Source organism: Pleurodeles waltl, chromosome 9 (assembly GCF_031143425.1).
Source record: "Pleurodeles waltl isolate 20211129_DDA chromosome 9, aPleWal1.hap1.20221129, whole genome shotgun sequence".
Lineage (NCBI taxonomy): Eukaryota > Metazoa > Chordata > Amphibia > Caudata > Salamandridae > Pleurodeles > Pleurodeles waltl.
In genome coordinates, this window is record NC_090448.1 from 1161751591 (window position 1) to 1161771379 (window position 19789).

The 19789-nt window shown below is 47.7% G+C and overlaps 1 protein-coding gene across 2 annotated transcripts in view; it reads right to left on the reverse strand.

Annotated features, from left to right (window-relative positions):
• Positions 1 to 19789, reverse strand: part of STXBP6 (syntaxin binding protein 6) — a 377445-nt gene that overhangs the window by 287276 nt on the left and 70380 nt on the right. The window contains exon 1 of one of the 2 annotated variants that reach the window (XM_069209041.1): positions 2245 to 2417. The exons of the other annotated variant lie outside the window; for it this stretch is intronic. Within the exon in view, the coding sequence (XP_069065142.1) occupies positions 2245 to 2296 (52 nt within the window). The 5' untranslated portion in view covers positions 2297 to 2417. Of the gene's footprint in view, positions 1 to 2244; positions 2418 to 19789 lie in introns of those variants that run through there. 2 annotated transcript variants of the gene reach the window in all.

Genomic DNA, 19789 nt, shown 5'->3' on the forward strand with positions numbered 1-19789 from the left:
CCGGTGTGTTATTTAATGTTCATATTGTGTGGTGTTTATCCTAGCAGTCCTAAAGGCGCAGTGCTGTTACTAATCACCCTGCACATTCAATGCTGGGACTTTGCTGTTATGATAACATGTTGTTGGATTCATAGCGTTTCTGTTCACAAAGCAAAGATGTGGGGAGAATAGGAATAAAGATGCAACCAACATATGGACTCCTTGTAAAAGTATCTATTATGAAATGTGTTGCTGCCTATACTTTTAAGTTCACCACTTACAATGCAAACATCTTCTGACTTCATAAACCTATTCCTTGAGGATACAGCTTAACTCTGCCAATGAAGCTTGTTCAATACAAGGGGCTCTACTCTAAGTTTCCCTACGCTTGTAGCCCAAGATGTTGCCCCACTGTGGCATTTTCTTTCTAGGACGGCAGTGGGCAACACACTAAATGTTACCCAACTAGTGCCTAGCACTATCCCTGACAAAAATTCCGATCAATAGGCTTTGCCAATGCTTGTTAACCGTTATGAGCAAATCAATCTATCACTCAGCGCCTGGAAGCTCAATGTATGAGCAGCTGTAGCGCTCTCCGAATACTCTTTTCATTCAGCCTTCATTTGAAATGTATTCCCACTCGGCATATGTTACTGTTTTAGATTTATTTTCTCTCACCTGTGTGCACCATACCTTGAGGAAACATTCAGGTTTAGCAAGTAAATCAACAAGATGATGGGCGGGTGCTGAAATGTTTCTAATTCTCACTCCCAGTCACAGATCTGGGTTTAATCCAGCGTTCTTTTGCTCATCATGCCACCCCCGTTTGGACCCAGCCATATGCAAATCAGTCTTGACCCCGCTCCCCATAGGAACAGTCCAGCCTGACCTGCCAGGCCAGGGCCAGAAACAAGCATCCTGGGACTGGTTTTGGGGTATCACCCATCATCAGTCAGGCTAGCTTGAATCCAGTGGCGCAGTGAGTAAGGGACCCACATCTGGGCACTCCCTGGGCACTTAGGGCGAACATAGCAGCACAACAAGATGATGGATGGAGGGCTGAAACTTCTCAAACTCGCCCCCCCAGTCACAGATCTGGGTTGAATCCATCGATTTGCATATGGGTGGGTGCACAGATGGATTAAATCCAGATCTGGGACTGGGGAGGGGTAGTTTAAAAAGTTTCAACACTCCGCCCATCATTTTATTTTGTGGTTTAGCAGGTAAAAACCACTAAATGGAATTCATGGGGTTATTGCAAATCACTTTTGAAAGACACTTGGTTTGTGTCCTGACATAAAAATCTATGCTGAGAACTACACTCCAGTATTCGCAGTGACCTCATAAGACCTGTTTGGAGGTAAGAGGCTTTCTGGGACCCGCTCTAACCTGGAGCATGAGACGATATTCAATTGAGAGCTCAGTGCGGCTTCAAACATCGTGCACAGACATGGCTCAAGAAATGTTCTCAATGAGTGAGAAGAACCGTACCAATGGACTTCAGTAACCAGAATGCACTGCGGTCGCACAGAAGACTAATCCTTATTAAGTGATGTGAGAGGCACGTGCATGCGAGGACACTGCCGTAACACTGTGTGACCAGGGAGTCCGAAGGGTTCACGGGTCCACTCAAAGGGGACCAGTGTCAAATAATTGTGAAACACGAATTAATGGCTCAAACTCGTACTGTAAGGAAGGCCCCGCCCTTCAATTTTGGGTGACAGTATGAATTATACTTTTAGAATAATAACGCGAAAAGCTCTACTGTGGGAGCGATACGTTAAGCAATAATGAAACAGCCGCGCCCCCTCTACGGGCCACACAGACCCCACATTTAATAGGCGCATTAGATCCCATATTTAATAGGCGCCCGCACACACACAGGACCCACAACCACGGGCGACTCGTCAGGCTGTGAGCCCGTCCCTCCGCGCCCCCTATTACATGCCTGTGAGCGCTACCTACGAGCGAGGGGCAACTCCAAGCGCTGTCTGCCAGTGAGTGACATAGCCAAGCGCTGTCTGCGCCTGAGGGACATAGCCAAGCGTTGCCTCCTAGAGAAGGACCTCTCCAAGCGCTGCCTGCAAGTGAGGGACCATTCCAAGCGCTGTCTGCGAATGAGGTAGCGCAACATAGCGCATAAAACTCCTGCCAGCACGCAGTGTTGATGTAATGGCCTTAAAGGGGAATGAATGAACCTGTGTTCCCCAGCTTCAAGGAGCTCGTTCTCAGCACCACACATAAAGGTAACACGGCCGGTCGTACCTGATTCAGCCGACATCCGTCCCGCCTCTACGCACTGGAGACAAAAGGGCATGTTAGAGTTCGCCTGGACACTTGCTTAGGGGAGCACCACTCGCTCGGCTTCAAGGCACTTGTGGTAGGCACGGCTCTGAGGCAGTACCCGCGCAATAGCTCAGGCACAGGGACAGTTCACGACTGAGCTCAGCAGTGACCACAGTGAAAGTAATGCTACCCTGCCGTGCGCTTCACCATATCCCAGCTGGTGCCCAAACATCACTTTCTCAGCCAGAGGCGCCCTCTGCACGCTCCGGACATCCGCACCGACTCACCATTCATCCTCACATGACTTCACATACCACAAGCTGTCTGAGATCACAGCCGAACAGAAGCTCACGCGGTGCCACCGCACATGGGCCACCCGCATGCCAGGTTACATAATCCTGCATGTAACCTGCACGTCACACAGGGAGCACTGCCCGTGCCACGGCCGTTCCTGTGGGTTCATCCTCACAGGGGCATTTTACGAAACTGCGCCTGCACCCCACAACACCCTGCACAGTAGGGGTAAGCCCCCTACCCGCAGAGATGGAGGGCAGCCAAGTACCGATCTTTTGTGCCCATACATCATACATATATTCTGCCCATCACCTAGCACGACACAACACCATACCCAGCCCTGCCAAGTTTCTAAGGTCCATGTGTGATCTGCTGGGACTTGTAGTCTCGGTTATTGCATGATAAAACAGGACTAGAATTCCCACAATTCAAAGAGAAAACCCTGAACTGGAGCAGCTCATCACGCATGGACGGAAGACAGGTGATGCAGGGGAGCTTGTCCATTCTCCCCACTTTTCCAGTCACAGAAACCCATATTTTGACATTGTCCGTGGCCCTCCCTCCAAGAAATAGACAGAAAAATAAACAGGCGACACGCCTGCTCTCATCACTGGTTTGGCGAAAGGCACCCTTTTAAAGCGTTGGAAGTTGTCTAGCATCAGCTGGGTACCAAGCCAGACCAGGGCACTGAGTGTCAAACCCCCGTGGCTGGCATCAGTGTTCTGAGGGATGGCACAGTCCTTCCAGTCCCAGGTGGACCTGCGTCGCGCCACCTGGGCAGGGTTTCATGCCCCGTGAGGATGTACTGTGTGAGGTGGGGATGGAGGCGAGGACCACCCCCAGTGAGACGGTGTGATTTACACCATGGCTCAGGACGGGGGCACTGATGAGCACTAGTGCAACCGTACCTTGCACAGGTGCACATCTGCGGGACACGCCCTCTACCACCATTGCGCGTGGTTCACCACTTCATTGGTCGGATGGAGATGAGAGGACAGATCTCATGAGCACAGAACCCAACTGTGCTGCTGGTCGGTGAGGGATACGCTCAGCTCATGCCTCTACTGAACACTGGATTGAGTATCTGGGAAGGCCTTTGAGGTTACATTGGACCTGCCTGGACTGATCTGCCCATGTTCTGGCCCTGGGCCGGGTTACAGCACAGAACAGATGCGAACTTGCCGAGAACTGTGAAACGAACGGACATCCCATTTTCGGATATTCTGTCCTAAACAGAGAGACGAGATCAGGTGCTTTCAGATGGCATGGCCGCAAATCAGGAGTACAATTGTCCGGAGGCTGTGAAGATTGGAAACTTCAAGATGGAAGATCAGGGACTATATGGGATATGTGAGATGACGTCACCGGACACCTGCTTAGGACATTTATTGCAGCCACATGGATGCTTTGGGCCCAAACATGGTCCACGGCTGCGCCATCTGGCTGGGGCAGCCTGTATGTCTGGGTGTCGGCATCATGTACATGTGAACAATATTCCTCAAGAGAGGTTCTCGAGTGTTTGCGACCTCAAAACTGCAACGCCGGACTTATCAGTATGAAAAAGGAACTTAACAAAACAAATTTGGTTATGGACTGTAAAAAGTGCTGAGAAACGCAGTTCGTGCTATAGAAAACTGCAAAATAAATAAATGCAAAATCCCTGCCCTGTGACAGGCGAGAGAGTTTGTGCTAAAGGGGCACTTAGAAGATTCAGCGGGGAGTCTGCTATGTGCTGCTGAACCCCAACACAGACACTGCACCCAGGCGCCCCAGATCTCAACAGCAACACGAGAGGGGTGCGCCCCCTACACAACCCAGGAAGACAGTCAGACGAGAGGGTCCATGTAAAAATAACATAGGCAGTCTTACATTTATGGTGTATGCCAGGGCAGGACTGGCCTACAGGGCAATCGGGCACTGCCCCATTGGTTGGTCTGACAGGTCATTTTTTGGGAGTTTCTTTGGGTTATTGTGGGCCTGTTTTAAGGCCAGATGGGCCAGTTTTTCCTGCCGATTTCCTGGATACTACCACAAGCATTGCCTGCAGCAAACGAAAATGCCTCTAGCCCCCCCTGTGAGAGCTGACTTCCCAGTCAATAAAAACCAGCACCTCGATTTGAGCTTGTGCTACCATTAACCTGTGTTTACACCGTCGTCCATCTTGTCTCCACGTCACAACATATCACGTGATAACTGTTGCTGACTCCGGATCTGAATGAATATCCTCTAGTCCCACTTCAGTCCCACAGTCAGTAGAAAGTGCTCTCAGAGAACATTTCCTTGTTGTGCTAAGTCAAGGACGGATCTTACTGTCCCAGGATATGTAAAACTTTGTATCAGCTTAACTGTACAGCCAAAACTGGGAGAATGGTTGAATCTGAATGTGTTCCTATGTCGAGAAAATCTTCAAATGTATGCTACACTAAAATGTTTCTTCTAGGATAGTTCTTATTGGTCCAAACCCTGTGAATGATATATTTTCCCAAAATGTCCGAACCTTTTTGTCTAAAATCCTGTATAAGAGAATGGATTTCCCTAGGAAAAGATACCCCGTATTACCGATCTTAGAGGGTGAACCTATGCCGGATGTCATTTAGATTATTGTGGAGTACCTTGAAAAAAAATAATATATAAGAAATATATATATATATATATATATATATATATATATATATATAATGTTTTGCTGCTAACTTGCTCATGGCACTTTTTTATATTTTGCCAATTAATTCTTATATAAAGCATTGAAATGAGAATCTTTGTCGGTCATTCTTATAAGAATGTTTCAGTGCCATATTCTAAGTATTTGTAAATAAAGAGAGGGCTCGAGTCCAAGGTCCGTATCGGGTCTACACTGCTTCTGGTCCTAGATGCTGGCTCGCCTCATGAGCTAAATATAGATATAGATTTCAGCACCGACACCCCCATACCTTGCAAAATACCGTCTCTATAGAAATTGAAAACTGTGGGCCATTCCCTCCCCCGTCTGATTTTCTAATGGGGGCACTTTTATTTTGGTGTCTGGGCCTATGTTTTTTGGGCCCATTCAGACCCTGGTGTAGGCTAGTAGGATAAGTAGAGTTCAAAAACTCTATGCTTTTTGTTAAAAAAAAAAAAAAAAAAATCAAATCTGGCAAGAAAAAATATAGAATGCTACCCTTTATATAAATAATTCCTTAAAAAAAAGAAAAGGAAAGAAAAACACAACACTCCAGAAACAATTCTGAAATCATGACCGGACACCGCCATGGGCTGTTCCCAGCTCCTCAGCGTGTAATATGCTTTTTTACGGCCAAACCCTGCAAATCTTGACAAACAAGGTCGACTAGATGGGAAAGGAGGGCGCAGAGATTGCTTGCCCAGAGACCTTCCTCTAGTCCCCTTTCTAAGAAGCGCAGAGAAGCGGGACATCATGTATCAGCAAACTAAGCCATTGCAAGATATTCAAAAACGACATCTGTTGAAGTGATATTTCTGTTCAAAGACAAGTTTAAGTAAAACATATTTTTCATTACATTTTTAAGAGATCTGTTTCTGTGAATGTCATTTTCTACTAAAATTGAAACCAGCAGACATTGGGTGGCTGAACTGCAGGGTGTTTCTGATGCCACCGGAAGTACCGAGATTAACCCTCCCACCCAGAGCATCTGAGCAAATCTAAGGAAGGTAGACACAAGCTCCCAGGTTCTTCAGTTCCAAAGTACAAAATGCCTGTATTCTGCTCAAGAAAAATGTATTTCTGCATTCATGGATATATTCCCTCATCAGCTGACACGCGTTTCGCTCCGGTTTACACCCTGTGACCTTTTCAAGGCAAAGAGCTCACTTGAGACACTGTACATACGTTGTACGTTATCATTTAAGTGAGGCCTGTGTATTTCTCTCGGTCATGCAAATTAGAACACAAGAGCACGGCTGTGAGTACTTTCGAACTAAAAAGTGCGAATATGGAAGATGACTTGAGAGGGCTGTCATCCTGCTTCCCGTAGATATTTTTGATGCATATTGTCACACAGCCTGGCCCAAGGCATCAGAGGCTTCAGTCCTGGCTTCACACAACCATCCCAAAGTCAACTTTTCAAGAGAAGACACGAACCCTGGCCAGGTTAACAGGTCAAAGTGGGAGGAAAGTTAATAAATACAAAAAAACGAATTAGCAACTTGGAGTGAGCAAACACGGGACTAACACAAAAATAACTCCCGCCTTTATGTCACAGTGGGACGAGACCGATTTGTGTACCAGTTATGACTGGTGTCCTGGACTTCTCGAATACACTCAACGGATGACCCAAGTTTATCCAGACCTAACCTCATAGTGACTGAGCTGATGAGGCTGTCCGGTGATGGATGAAGTATATTATATGTGCTGTTAAATGACAAAATCTGGAATGCACAGAGCCCCACAGTGCCTGGAAAGCGGTATCACCAATGAACACTGCTGCTGCCCATAGGAATCGAACTCCTCCAATATGCACTGGACGCGAAGCATCCTCTGAGACCACCGAGGGACTCCTGTGACTTATCTCCAATATGCACTGGACGCGAAGCATCCTCTGTGACCACCGAGGGACTCCTGTGACTTATCTCCAATATGCACTGGACGCGAAGCATCCTCTGTGACCACCGAGGGACTCCTGTGACTTATCTCCAATATGCACTGGACGCGAAGTATCCTCTGTGACCACCGAGGGACTCCTGTGACTTATCTCCAATATGCACTGGACGCGAATTATCCTCTGTGACCACCGAGGGACTCCTGTGACTTATCTCCAATATGCACTGGATGCGAAGCATCCTCTGTGACCACTGAGGGACTCCTGTGACTTATCTCCAATCCAATATGCACTGGACGCGAAGCATCCTCTGATACCACCGAGGGACTCCTGTGACTTATCTCCAATATGCACTGGACGCGATGCATCCTCTGTGACCACCGAGGGACTCCTGTGACTTATCTCCAATCCAATATGCATTGGACGCGAAGCATCCTCTGAGACCACCGAGGGACTCCTGTGACTTATCTCCAATGCGAAGCATCCTCTGTGACCACTGAGGGACTCCTGTGACTTATCTCCAATATGCACTGGACGCGAAGCATCCTCTGTGACCACCAAGGGACTCCTGTGACTTATCTCCAATATGCACTGGACGCGAAGCATCCTCTGTGACCACCGAGGGACTCCTGTGACTTATCTCCAATATGCACTGGACGCGAAGTATCCTCTGTGACCACCGAGGGACTCCTGTGACTTATCTCCAATATGCACTGGACGCGAATTATCCTCTGTGACCACCGAGGGACTCCTGTGACTTATCTCCAATATGCACTGGATGCGAAGCATCCTCTGTGACCACCGAGGGACTCCTGTGACTTATCTCCAATCCAATATGCACTGGACGCGAAGCATCCTCTGATACCACCGAGGGACTCCTGTGACTTATCTCCAATATGCACTGGACACGAAGCATCCTCTGTGACCACTGAGAGACTCACGTGACTTATCTCCAATATGCACTGGACGCGATGCATCCTCTGTGACCACCGAGGGACTCCTGTGACTTATCTCCAATCCAATATGCATTGGACGCGAAGCATCCTCGGAGACCACCGAGGGACTCCTGTGACTTATCTCCAATGCGAAGCATCCTCTGTGACCACTGAGGGACTCCTGTGACTTATCTCCAATATGCACTGGACGCGAAGCATCCTCTGTGACCACCGAGGGACTCCTGGGACTTATCTCCAATATGCACTGGACGTGAAGCATCCTCTGTGACCACTGAGGGACTCCTGTGACTTATCTCCAATATGCACTGGATGCGAATTATCCTCTGTGACCACCGAAGGACTCCTGTGACTTATCTCCAATATGCACTGGACGCGAAGCATCCTCTGAGACCACAGAGGGACTCCTGTGACTTATCTCCAATCCAATATGCACTGGACGCGAAGCATTCTCTGAGACCACCGAGGGACTCCTGTGACTTATCTCCAATCCAATATGCACTGGAATCGAAGCATCCTCTGTGACCACTGAGGGACTTCTGTGAATTATCTCCAATATGCACTGGACGCGATGCATCCTCTGTGACCACTGAGGGACTCCTGTGACTGATCTCCAATCCAATATGCACTGGACGCGAAGTATCCTCTGAGACCACCGAGGGACTCCTGTGACTTATCTCCAATATGCACTGGATGCGAAGCATCTTCTGTGACCACCGAGGGACTCCTGTGACTTATCTCCAATAGGCACTGGACGCGAAGCATCCTCTGTGACCACCGAGGGACTCCTGTGACTTATCTCCAATATGCACTGGACTCAAAGCATCCTCTGTGACCACTGAGGGACTCCTGTGAATTATCTCCAATATGCACTGGACGCGATGCATCCTCTGTGACCACTGAGGGACTCCTGTGACTGATCTCCAATCCAATATGCACTGGACGCGAAGTATCCTCTGAGACCACCGAGGGACTCCTGTGACTTATCTCCAATATGCACTGGATGCGAAGCATCTTCTGTGACCACCGAGGGACTCCTGTGACTTATCTCCAATAGGCACTGGACGCGAAGCATCCTCTGTGACCACCGAGGGACTCCTATGACTTATCTCCAATATGCACTGGACGCAAAGCATCCTCTGTGACCACCGAGGGACTCCTGTGACGACTCCTGTGACTTATCTCCAATATGCACTGGACGCGAAGCATCCTCTGTGACCACCGTGGGACTCCTGGGACTTCTTGCAAATACTTTCACCCCAAATTTTAGTTGTAGGTGCGCAGGAGGTCCGAGCAGTGACATCAAACTCTGAGAACGTCAACCATCACGCCCATGATGCGCACATATCAGTAATGAGGTCTTTGGAATCGGACTTTATTCTCACGTTTTGCTTGGAAATATCACTAAAAGTGGCCAAACCAGTGGAAAACTGTATCTCCAAACTCTCATCCTTTTCCTGGATTCAGGGGTGACTCCCTCATACGGGGGTCCATCCATTGAAGATAAAGGCACACTAAGTTCCTTTCCTACTGCCAGGGGTCCCCCAGTCAGAGACGGAAGCTGGCTGCAGGACCTCAAAACAACAACGTCCCTGCACATCTGCCCTACAGGTCAAATGTGGCTTTAGTTGGCCTGGAACGAGAGAACTTTGGTTGAGTGTAGCGGCTCGAAGTGTCACGCCTTTATAAGGCACAGACAACTGCGCATGGACTTGTAGCCCTGAAGGTGGGTGATCTTAGCAGGCTGTGGACCTCCGTTTCTAAAAAGAAAGAAGGCAACGCTGTGTTTTGGGTGTTTTTCTGAGCATTTATATGTTTGCTTTGCTCCCCTCATATGACGTAAAACGGAGAAACGGCACCAAAACAAAGGTGAAGACTGAAATAATCTCTCACTGGTGCATAATTAGAGCCCAGCCCAGTCTGTCGTGCGTAAACTGATCTGCACCATTACAGACAGGGATCAACCATATGCAAATCAATGTTGGTCACGAACCAGATAGGACGTCCAGGCAGTACTGCTAGGCCATGAGTGGGGTCACCAGCAATCCTAGGTTGTTTTTTCCTTCTCAGGGCTCCTCAGTGAAGCTTGGGTCCCATGGGGCAGTGAGCACAGGACCAGCCTGTGGGCACACCCCTCCTGCCAAGGAAGACCTGCTTAGCACCAAACATGATGAAGGGAATTCTCATCTGTGGTGCGAAAGAGGGCTAAAAACAATGGAATGGAACAACATTCACTTACTGTCTACGGAAGGAATAGTTTTATTTAACTTCTCACAGTCTACAGACAACTCTGGCGAATCAACCATGAACTTTCGTCAAACCCACACTTGATGCAGTCACCGACGATTACACACCCTGTTAAAAAAAAAAAAAAACTCCAAATCTATCTGCAGATCAATCGTTCCACTGTTTTCTGTTTATATATATATATATATATATCTCAGCTCCAACAGATCCAAAGAGGCGCGCTCTTCTCATGTCGGTGCCCGCATGGGAAGGACCTATTCTCATCAATAATCTTACGTGACCAAGACCGGGACGGTCGAAACGCGTTGGTGTTAGTTTGTTTGTGGTCCTGTTATGGAATAAAAGCAATCTGCTGTAATCCTGTGAGTGCCCATTTTTGACTTAATTGTCAAACTGGTGTGAATATATATATATATTTCCCTCTCTCTCTCTCGGATCGACTTCGCATCCATCAGATGGCTTCATAATGATGTGTTTTGTTCGTCGCTTTGCACTTAGTTAACTGGAATTTCAAAATGTAGTCTCCTTGCTCTGAATCCCTGGTTATACAACGCATTTACAGTAGTTTACAATTTTCATTATGCTAATTTATTCCTAGATTTTACTGCCTATTAAGTGTAAGCGAACACAGGCATTTCCACAAAAACATGTATTCTCATTAAGCAATATTGTAATTAGTCTCATTAAGTGGTTGAATGTATAAATGATCATGAATGTATTCTAGCAGTGTTTGAGTGACACATGGCATCAGAGGTTTAGAGAGATGCTGACCGTAGAAGGAAAATGCTGATGATAAAAATGATGACTATTTGTGATTTAAGCACTCCTGGCAGATGGTTTGTCTGAAATTATCATGTGATTTTAGATCTTAAAACAAATCCTTGTCTTGGTGCCACCCACAAAAACCAAGTGGGAATCACCGGTATGATATTTATAATAAAAGCGACAGTCACTGAACTTTACCAAACAGCCAGGAAACTACACCAAATCTCATCTGCTGGAAAAGATGAAACTAATGCAGACATCATTTGTGTCCAGGCTGCTGTGTGCTTACAAACCAGCGCCAGGTACTGCACCCAAGAGAGGAGGCTGGGGCTGGGGACACCAGGTGACAACCTGTTTTTCCTACCCCCCCCCCCCATGACCTCCTGCTGCGATCCCCTACCAACCCGTGCCCCTCACCTCTCCATAGCCACTCCCTCACATACATTTAATTTGTTTTAAAGCGCTGATAAAGATTGGCTTTGCTAATTCACTCAGTTGTCCCCCTAAAATACAGATCTGTTCTTTGCAGAAGGTAATTTACCCCTCTGCGCTATTTTATGGCAAATGTAAGTTCTTGCTAAACACAGCGCCCCCCTGAGGTCAGCGGCCAACCAGACCCCCCCCCCCCCCCCAACAAGGTCGACGCCCAGTGCAGACGCACCGGTCGCACTCTCCTAAAGCCAGCCCTGCAAGACTATTCACCATCCGGACAGTATCTGCCTTCCAACTATACATAAGGCGCTATGGACTGATACAACTGTGGCACGCTGAGGCTTAAGACTGATTGGTTAATAACAGCAGCACAGTCGTTGTTGAGGTTACAATCATCCGAAGAGGTCTGCAAGATGCTCAGTCAAACACCTACCGCTAAAGGAAAGGGCAAAATCAACAGACTAACTGGAACCTCCAATTCACATCAGAAACGTTATCTGTGTACTAGCTGCTGTTGCACAGAAGAGGTTTTGGATAATTAAAAGCCCTCTCTGACCTGAGTCCCCGTGGAGTGTAATGCCCGGGTGTCTACTTCTTCCCGTATGGCTGTCCCAGGTTGGCCCTGTCCTGATGTACGGACTTCTCTGCGCCTCTTTCCTCCTGCCCCCCAGGCCCAATATGTAAACTCCCATGGTGCAAAGCGCCATGCCATCTCCGACTTTAACAGCTTCTGTGATAACAAGGAACAAAGAGACCTGCATTCCCGGCACATTTACGCTACGAACAAAGAGACTTGCGCTCCCAGTACTGAAGCTAACCTACTAACAAAGAGACCTGCACTCCCGGCACTGAATGTTCGTAGCGTTAGGCTGATCTGTGTGTACAGAGACCTGCACTCCCGGCACTCTATGTGCACACAGATCAGCTAACATTACTAACAAAGAGACCTGCACTCCCGGCACTGAATGTGCACACAGATCAGCTAACGCTACGAACAAAGAGACCTGCACTCCCGGCACTGAATGTGCACACAGATCAGCTAACGCTACGAACAAAGAGACCTGCACTCCCGGCACTGAATGTGCACACAGATCAGCTAACGCTACGAACAAAGAGACCTGCACTCCCGGCACTGAATGTGCACACAGATCAGCTAACACTACTAACAAAGAGACCTGCACTTCCGGCACTGAATGTGCACACAGCTCAGCCTAACGCTACGAACAAAGAGACCTGCACTCCCGGCACTGAATGTGCACACAGATCAGTTAACACTACGAACAAAGAGACCTGCACGCCCAGCACTGATTGTGCACACAGATCAGCCTAACGCTACGAACAAAGAGACCTGCACTCCCGGCACTGAATATGCACACAGATCAGCCTAACGCTACGAACAAAGAGAACTGCACTCCCGGCACTGAATGTGCACACAGATCACCCTAACGCTACGAACAAAGAGAGCTGCACTTCCGGTACTGAAGCTAACGCTACTAACAAAGAGACATGCACTCCCTGCCCTGAATGTGCACAGAGATCAGCTAAGCTACCAAACTAAGCTGGAATGGAATCCACCCTCCTCCGCAGGTGCACAGAGGCGACCCGGAAGGAAGCAGAGGGGAGCTGGGAAAGGAAAATCAGTCCGCAGCCCCACCCGCTGTGCAGAACCTGCCATTACCACAGAAGTGCAGAACCTGGCATTACCACAGAGGAAGTGTAGAACCTGGCATTACCACAGAGGAAGTGCAGAACCTGGCATTACCACAGAGGAAGTGCAGAACCTGGCATTACCACAGAATAAGTGCAGAACCTGGCATTACCACAGAATAAGTGCAGAACCTGGCATTACCACAGAATAAGTGCAGAACCTGGCATTACCACAGAATAAGTGCAGAACCTGGCATTACCGCAGAATAAGTGCAGAACCTGGCATTACCACAGAGGAAGTGCAGAACCTGGCATTACCACAGAGGAAGTGCAGAACCTGGCATTACCACAGAGGAAGTGCAGAACCTGGTTTTACCACAGAGGGAGTGAAGAGCCTGCCATTAACACAGAGGAAGGGCAGAACGTGGCATTGCCACAGAGGAAGGGCAGAACCTGGCATTACCACAGAAGTTGTGCAGAATCTGGCATCACCGTCGAAGAAGTGGCAGAATCTGGTATTACAATAGAAGAACACAGCCTCGCATTACCACAGAAGAAGTGCAGAATCTTGAGATTACGGCAGAAGAGGTGCAGGAGGTGGCGTTGCCATTAAAGATGTGTACAATTTGGCATTACCACAGATGTGCAGCGTCTGACATTACCAGAAAAGAGGTGCAGAATCTGGTATTACAACTGAAGATGGGTACAATGTGGCATTAGCGGAGACGATGTGCAGAATGTAACATGGCCGCTTAAGAGGTGCAGAATCTAATATGGCCACTTAAGAGGTGCAGAATCTAACATGGCCACTTAAGCGTTACAGAATCTAACATGGCCACTTAAGCATTACAGAATCTAACATGACCACTTAAGAGGTGCAGAACCTGGCAAAACCACTGAAGATGTGCAGAATCTGGCAAAATCATATAAGAGGTGCAGGATCTTCATTACCATTTAAGAGGTGCAGAATCTGCATTACCATAGAAGAGGTGCAGGATCTGCATTACCATAGAAGAGGTGCAGGATCTGCATTACCATACAAGAGGTGCAGGATCTGCATTACCATACAAGAGGTGCAGGATCTGCATTACCATACAAGAGGTGCAGGATCTGCATTACCATACAAGAGGTGCAGGATCTGCATTACCATACAAGAGGTGCAGGATCTGCATTACCATATAAGAGGTGCAGGATCATATAAGAGGTGCAGGGTCTGCATTACCATATAAGAGGTGCAGGATCTGCATTACCATATAAGAGGTGCAGGATCTGCATTACCATATAAGAGGTGCAGGATCTGCATTACCATATAAGAGGTGCAGGATCTGCATTACCATATAAGAGGTGCAGGATCTGCATTACCATATAAGAGGTGCAGGATCTGCATTACCATATAAGAGGTGCAGGATCTGCATTACCATATAAGAGGTGCAGGATCTGCATTACCATATAAGAGGTGCAGGATCTGCATTACAATATAAGAGGTTCAGAATCTGCATTACCATATAAGAGGTGTAGGATCTGCATTACAATATAAGAGGTTCAGAATCTGCATTACAATATAAGAGGTTCAGAATCTGCATTACCATATAAGAGGTTCAGAATCTGCATTACCATATAAGAGGTTTAGGATTTGCATTACCATAAAAGAGGTGCAGGATCTGCATTACCATAAAAGAGGTGCAGGATCTGCATTACCATATAAGAGGTGCAGGGTCTGCATTACAATATAAGAGGTGCAGGGTCTGCATTACAATATAAGAGGTTCAGAATCTGCATTACCATATAAGAGGTGCAGGGTCTGCATTACAATATAAGAGGTGCAGGGTCTGCATTACAATATAAGAGGTGCAGGATCTGCATTACCATATAAGAGGTGCAGGATCTGCATTACCATATAAGAGGTGCAGGATCTGCATTACCATATAAGAGGTGCAGGATCTGCATTACCATATAAGAGGTGCAGGATCTGCATTACCATACAAGAGGTGCAGGATCTGCATTACCATAGAAGAGGTGCAGGATCTGCATTACCATACAAGAGGTGCAGGATCTGCATTACCATACAAGAGGTGCAGGATCTGCATTACCATATAAGAGGTGCAGGATCATATAAGAGGTGCAGGGTCTGCATTACCATATAAGAGGTGCAGGATCTGCATTACCATATAAGAGGTGCAGGATCTGCATTACCATATAAGAGGTGCAGGATCTGCATTACAATATGAGGTTCAGAATCTGCATTACCATATAAGAGGTGTAGGATCTGCATTACAATATAAGAGGTTCAGAATCTGCATTACAATATAAGAGGTTCAGAATCTGCATTACCATATAAGAGGTTCAGAATCTGCATTACCATATAAGAGGTTTAGGATCTGCATTACCATAAAAGAGGTGCAGGATCTGCATTACCATAAAAGAGGTGCAGGATCTGCATTACCATATAAGAGGTGCAGGGTCTGCATTACAATATAAGAGGTGCAGGGTCTGCATTACAATATAAGAGGTTCAGAATCTGCATTACCATATAAGAGGTGCAGGGTCTGCATTACAATATAAGAGGTGCAGGGTCTGCATTACAATATAAGAGGTGCAGGATCTGCATTACCATATAAGAGGTGCAGGATCTGCATTACCATATAAGAGGTGCAGGATCTGCATTACCATATAAGAGGTGCAGGATCTGCATTACCATTTAAGAGGTGCAGGATCTGCATTACCATACAAGAGGTGCAGGATCTGCATTACCATACAAGAGGTGCAGGATCTGCATTACCATACAAGAGGTGCAGGATCTGCATTACCATACAAGAGGTGCAGGATCTGCATTACCATACAAGAGGTGCAGGATCTGCATTACCATACAAGAGGTGCAGGATCTGCATTACCATTTAAGAGGTGCAGGATATGCATTACAATATAAGAGGTTCAGAATCGGGCATTACCATAAAAGGCACCAAGAATCGGACATTATTAAAGAAGAAGTGAAAACTGGCATTATCAGTCGAGCTGTGCAGTGTGTGGAATTGCAAAAGGGGTGATCAGTAGCTGGCATTACCAGGCGAGACTTGCAGTATCTGCCACTGCCAGAGGAGGTGTCGGTTACCGGTATTACCAGAAGGTGGTTTCAGGATATGCCACTGCCAGAGGAGGTATCAGTTACTGGCATTACCAGAAGAGGGTTTCGTGATCTGCCACTGTCTGAAGAGGTGTCTGTTACCGGCATTACCAGAAGAGGGTTTCGTGATCTGCCACTGTCTGAAGAGGTGTCTGTTACCGGCATTACCAGAAGAGGGTTTCAGGATCTGCCACTTCCAGAGGAGGTGTCGGTTACCGGCATTGCCAGAAGGTGGTTTCAGGGTCTGGCATTACCAGAGGAGAAGATGGCTATCTGGGATTACCAGGCGGGGTGTATGACAAGGCGTGGAGTATAGGACATTACCGGATGAGGCATTCAGTATCTAGCATTACCATCAAAGGCGCTCAGTATCTGGTGTTGCGGCGGAGGTGGGCTGTTTGTGGTATTACCGAGAGAAGAAATCTGGCATTGCAAGAGCAGGTATTCAGTACTAAGGACGTGATCTGTATCTGGCGGTACTACATCAGGTATTCACTCCGACTGTAGCAGCAAAGGTATTCGCTGTCTGGCATTACCACATGAGGTTACGACATCCCGTTACGGACTCTTTCTAGAAACCTTGATTTTCTCAAGCGACAGCCCTTGGGAAGAGTCTATTGAACTGAAACAAGACTACAAGTCCCAGAATGCACTAGAGTAAATAAAAGCCTAAGAGTGGGCAGCAGGAGGCGCTGTAAAGACCGCGCGACGCCTCATCCCAAAACTGGACAGGCATGTTCAGGCCGATTCCGTGTTCGGTTTTTCACTCCCAGGGACTACAAAAGGCACCGATTTGACAACATAAGGATCATCTGATCAGATCCCTTTTATAACACGCTGCAAATGCGCCTCTAGGCGCTACTTCGGTGGACAAACACTGCGGAACTCGCTGCTGTTCAGCTAGGATTAAGGTCCCCCCTCGTACTGAGGCGCTTTAGTAGCACATTCAGTTCCTCGAAAAGGTGCATAAGGAAACAGATTACATAGAACATGTCCAAAATATCATCTTAACAAAAACAACTTGCAACGTGAGTTCGTGACACACAATAAACACGTTTCCCGTTTACAGCAGCGGTTTGAAATCGCATAATTCATGGTAATTATGTTCTCCCTGTGAATTATTTTACATAATTCACGCGCTCTGCGTCATCTCTGTGAATTACTCTGCGAGCAAGAGACCGCGAAGAACAGGAGCGCTTTAGAACGTTGGTCTGGTGGTTCTCAAACTGTGCCGTGCAATCAGGCCCCTTTGTTCAACAAGCAATGCACTCTTGAAAAGCAAACTTAACCTGAACGTTGGAAGCAGTGGGAGGGCCGCTGGCAGCTGAACACTGCAAAGCAGATCAGGCAAACCATCTCTCTTCTACACAACATATGCTATTATTATAAATAAAACAAATTTAGAATAAATGCATCGATTACTAACAAACTGTTGTTCGTTCAAAGAGGTTTTCCTTTTTATCCTTCTGTGGAAAACTAAATAGAAAAGCGCATACTTTTTAACACATTTTCCCGTGTAAAAATCAAACATTGGAAATACCAGTCAACTATGTACTATTAAAAAACAGACAAACATATGGCCTGTAGTGTGTACCTAAAATGACATCTCTGGGTTCTGGTGACATCTACATATATCACTTGCCTTTCGAAACCCTTGTTCGATACAGCAAGGGTTGATTTGGGCAGAATGAACAAAACCCCCAAACATCCCCACCACAACCCGTCACCCGTGCCTCGTTCATACACGGTACAGCACCCACGCCCATTCACTCTTTGGCCCCTCCGCTAAGTATATTAAATATTGGCTCATGCGGCGGCTGTGAAGCCAGGGGGTTGCCATGGTAAAGAAGACATCACTTCCACTGCATTAAATCACACTGGTGATCAGACCCCGCGAGGGGAGTGCGGCACGAACTCTTCTGAATGTTTATGGTACCTACAGCAAAGAAAACTGCCATCGGCCAGGTACAAGACCTGCTGCACTCTTGACAGACACGCCTACTTGACAAGGCCTCGTCACTGTGAGCAATGCACGATGTCTGCGGAATTACACCCCACTAATAGAATATCGATTTTTTTGGGCCGTAAACAAATTGTGAGGAATTACCATCTCCGGCGGTCTATGGTCCAACCGTCCACATCCTGCCCCAGGGTCCCATGACCGGGATGTCACGCCGACGTCACGGTGCGTGCGGAGAACTCGTGACAAACCGTCCTGCTCTGGCAATCTCCATCTCCGGAGCATCTCCGATAGAGCTGTCAATCATCGCCGCCGCCATCTCCCGCCAGAGAGCGGCTGATAACCCGAGCATCACCGGCCTCTGGTGCAAACATCCCGGTCAGAGCCGAGGGCCCGGAATGAATGAGAGCAGAACAGCTCTTGCTGTGCACGGATACAAAGCCAACTTAGGGTGGGGCAGAGGGCCGGGGAACAAAGGATATTAATACAGGGAGAAAGTTGGAGCAAATTCTGAACAACATCTTGGATCTCAGCCCTTTAGTACAGGGAGTTAAGTTAGCTGGACCAATGTCGAATGAGAGCCTCGATATATGGGACTGTGTTACAGGAAGAGAGCTGAGCCACATTTCAGTGAGAGCCAGTGGCCACAGGGAGGGAGGAGGCTGGCCCAACCTTCACTGAGGGCCACGGAAGACAGGACGTACTCCACGGATCTTTACTACACGGATAAAGCTGGTCCAGTGACCGGCAGGGAGCACAGGGGATAGGGAAACAGAGAGAAAGCTGGTCCAGCGATGGGTGGGGAGCACAGAGGATATAGGGCTACAGGGTGAAAGCTGGTCCAGTGACCGGCAGGGAGCACAGGGGGTAGGGCTACAGGGAGAAAGCTGGTCCAGTGACAGGCAGGAAGCACAGGGGACAGGGAAACAGAGAGAAAGATGGTCCAGTGACCGGCAGGGAGCACAGTGGACAGGGCTACAGGGAGAAAGCTGGTCCAGTGACCGGCAGGGAGCACAGGGGTTATAGGGCTACAGGGTGAAAGCTGGTCCAGTGACCGGCAGGGAGCACAGGGGACAGGGCTACAGGGTGAAAGCTGGTCCAGTGACCGGCAGGGAGCACAGGGGACAGGGCTACAGGAAGAAAGCTGACTCGCCCTACAAGGAAAGCTTGTAAAGACAGGACCTCACTACAGAGATCAAGCAGAAATATCTTCAGATGAGAGCCAGGGAGGACAGCCCTCACTACATGGATACAGCTGGACCAACTCACAGTGGATGTTACAACGCCGAAGGCAGCAAGACCATCTTCCAATGAGCGCTAAGGAATATAGGGCCATATGTACGAACACATTTTCCCATAGACACAGAATGGGTAAAACCCTTTGCTACATCTGGCCCTTAGTACTTTAATACAGGTGTAAAGCTGAACACCTTCCACTGACTGCCAGGAGACACCGTCCCTTGCTACAGGGAAAAAGCTGGAGCAACTTACAATGGAGAAATGGAATACTGTGGATGTTACTACAGAGAACAGTAGAACCATCTTCCAATGA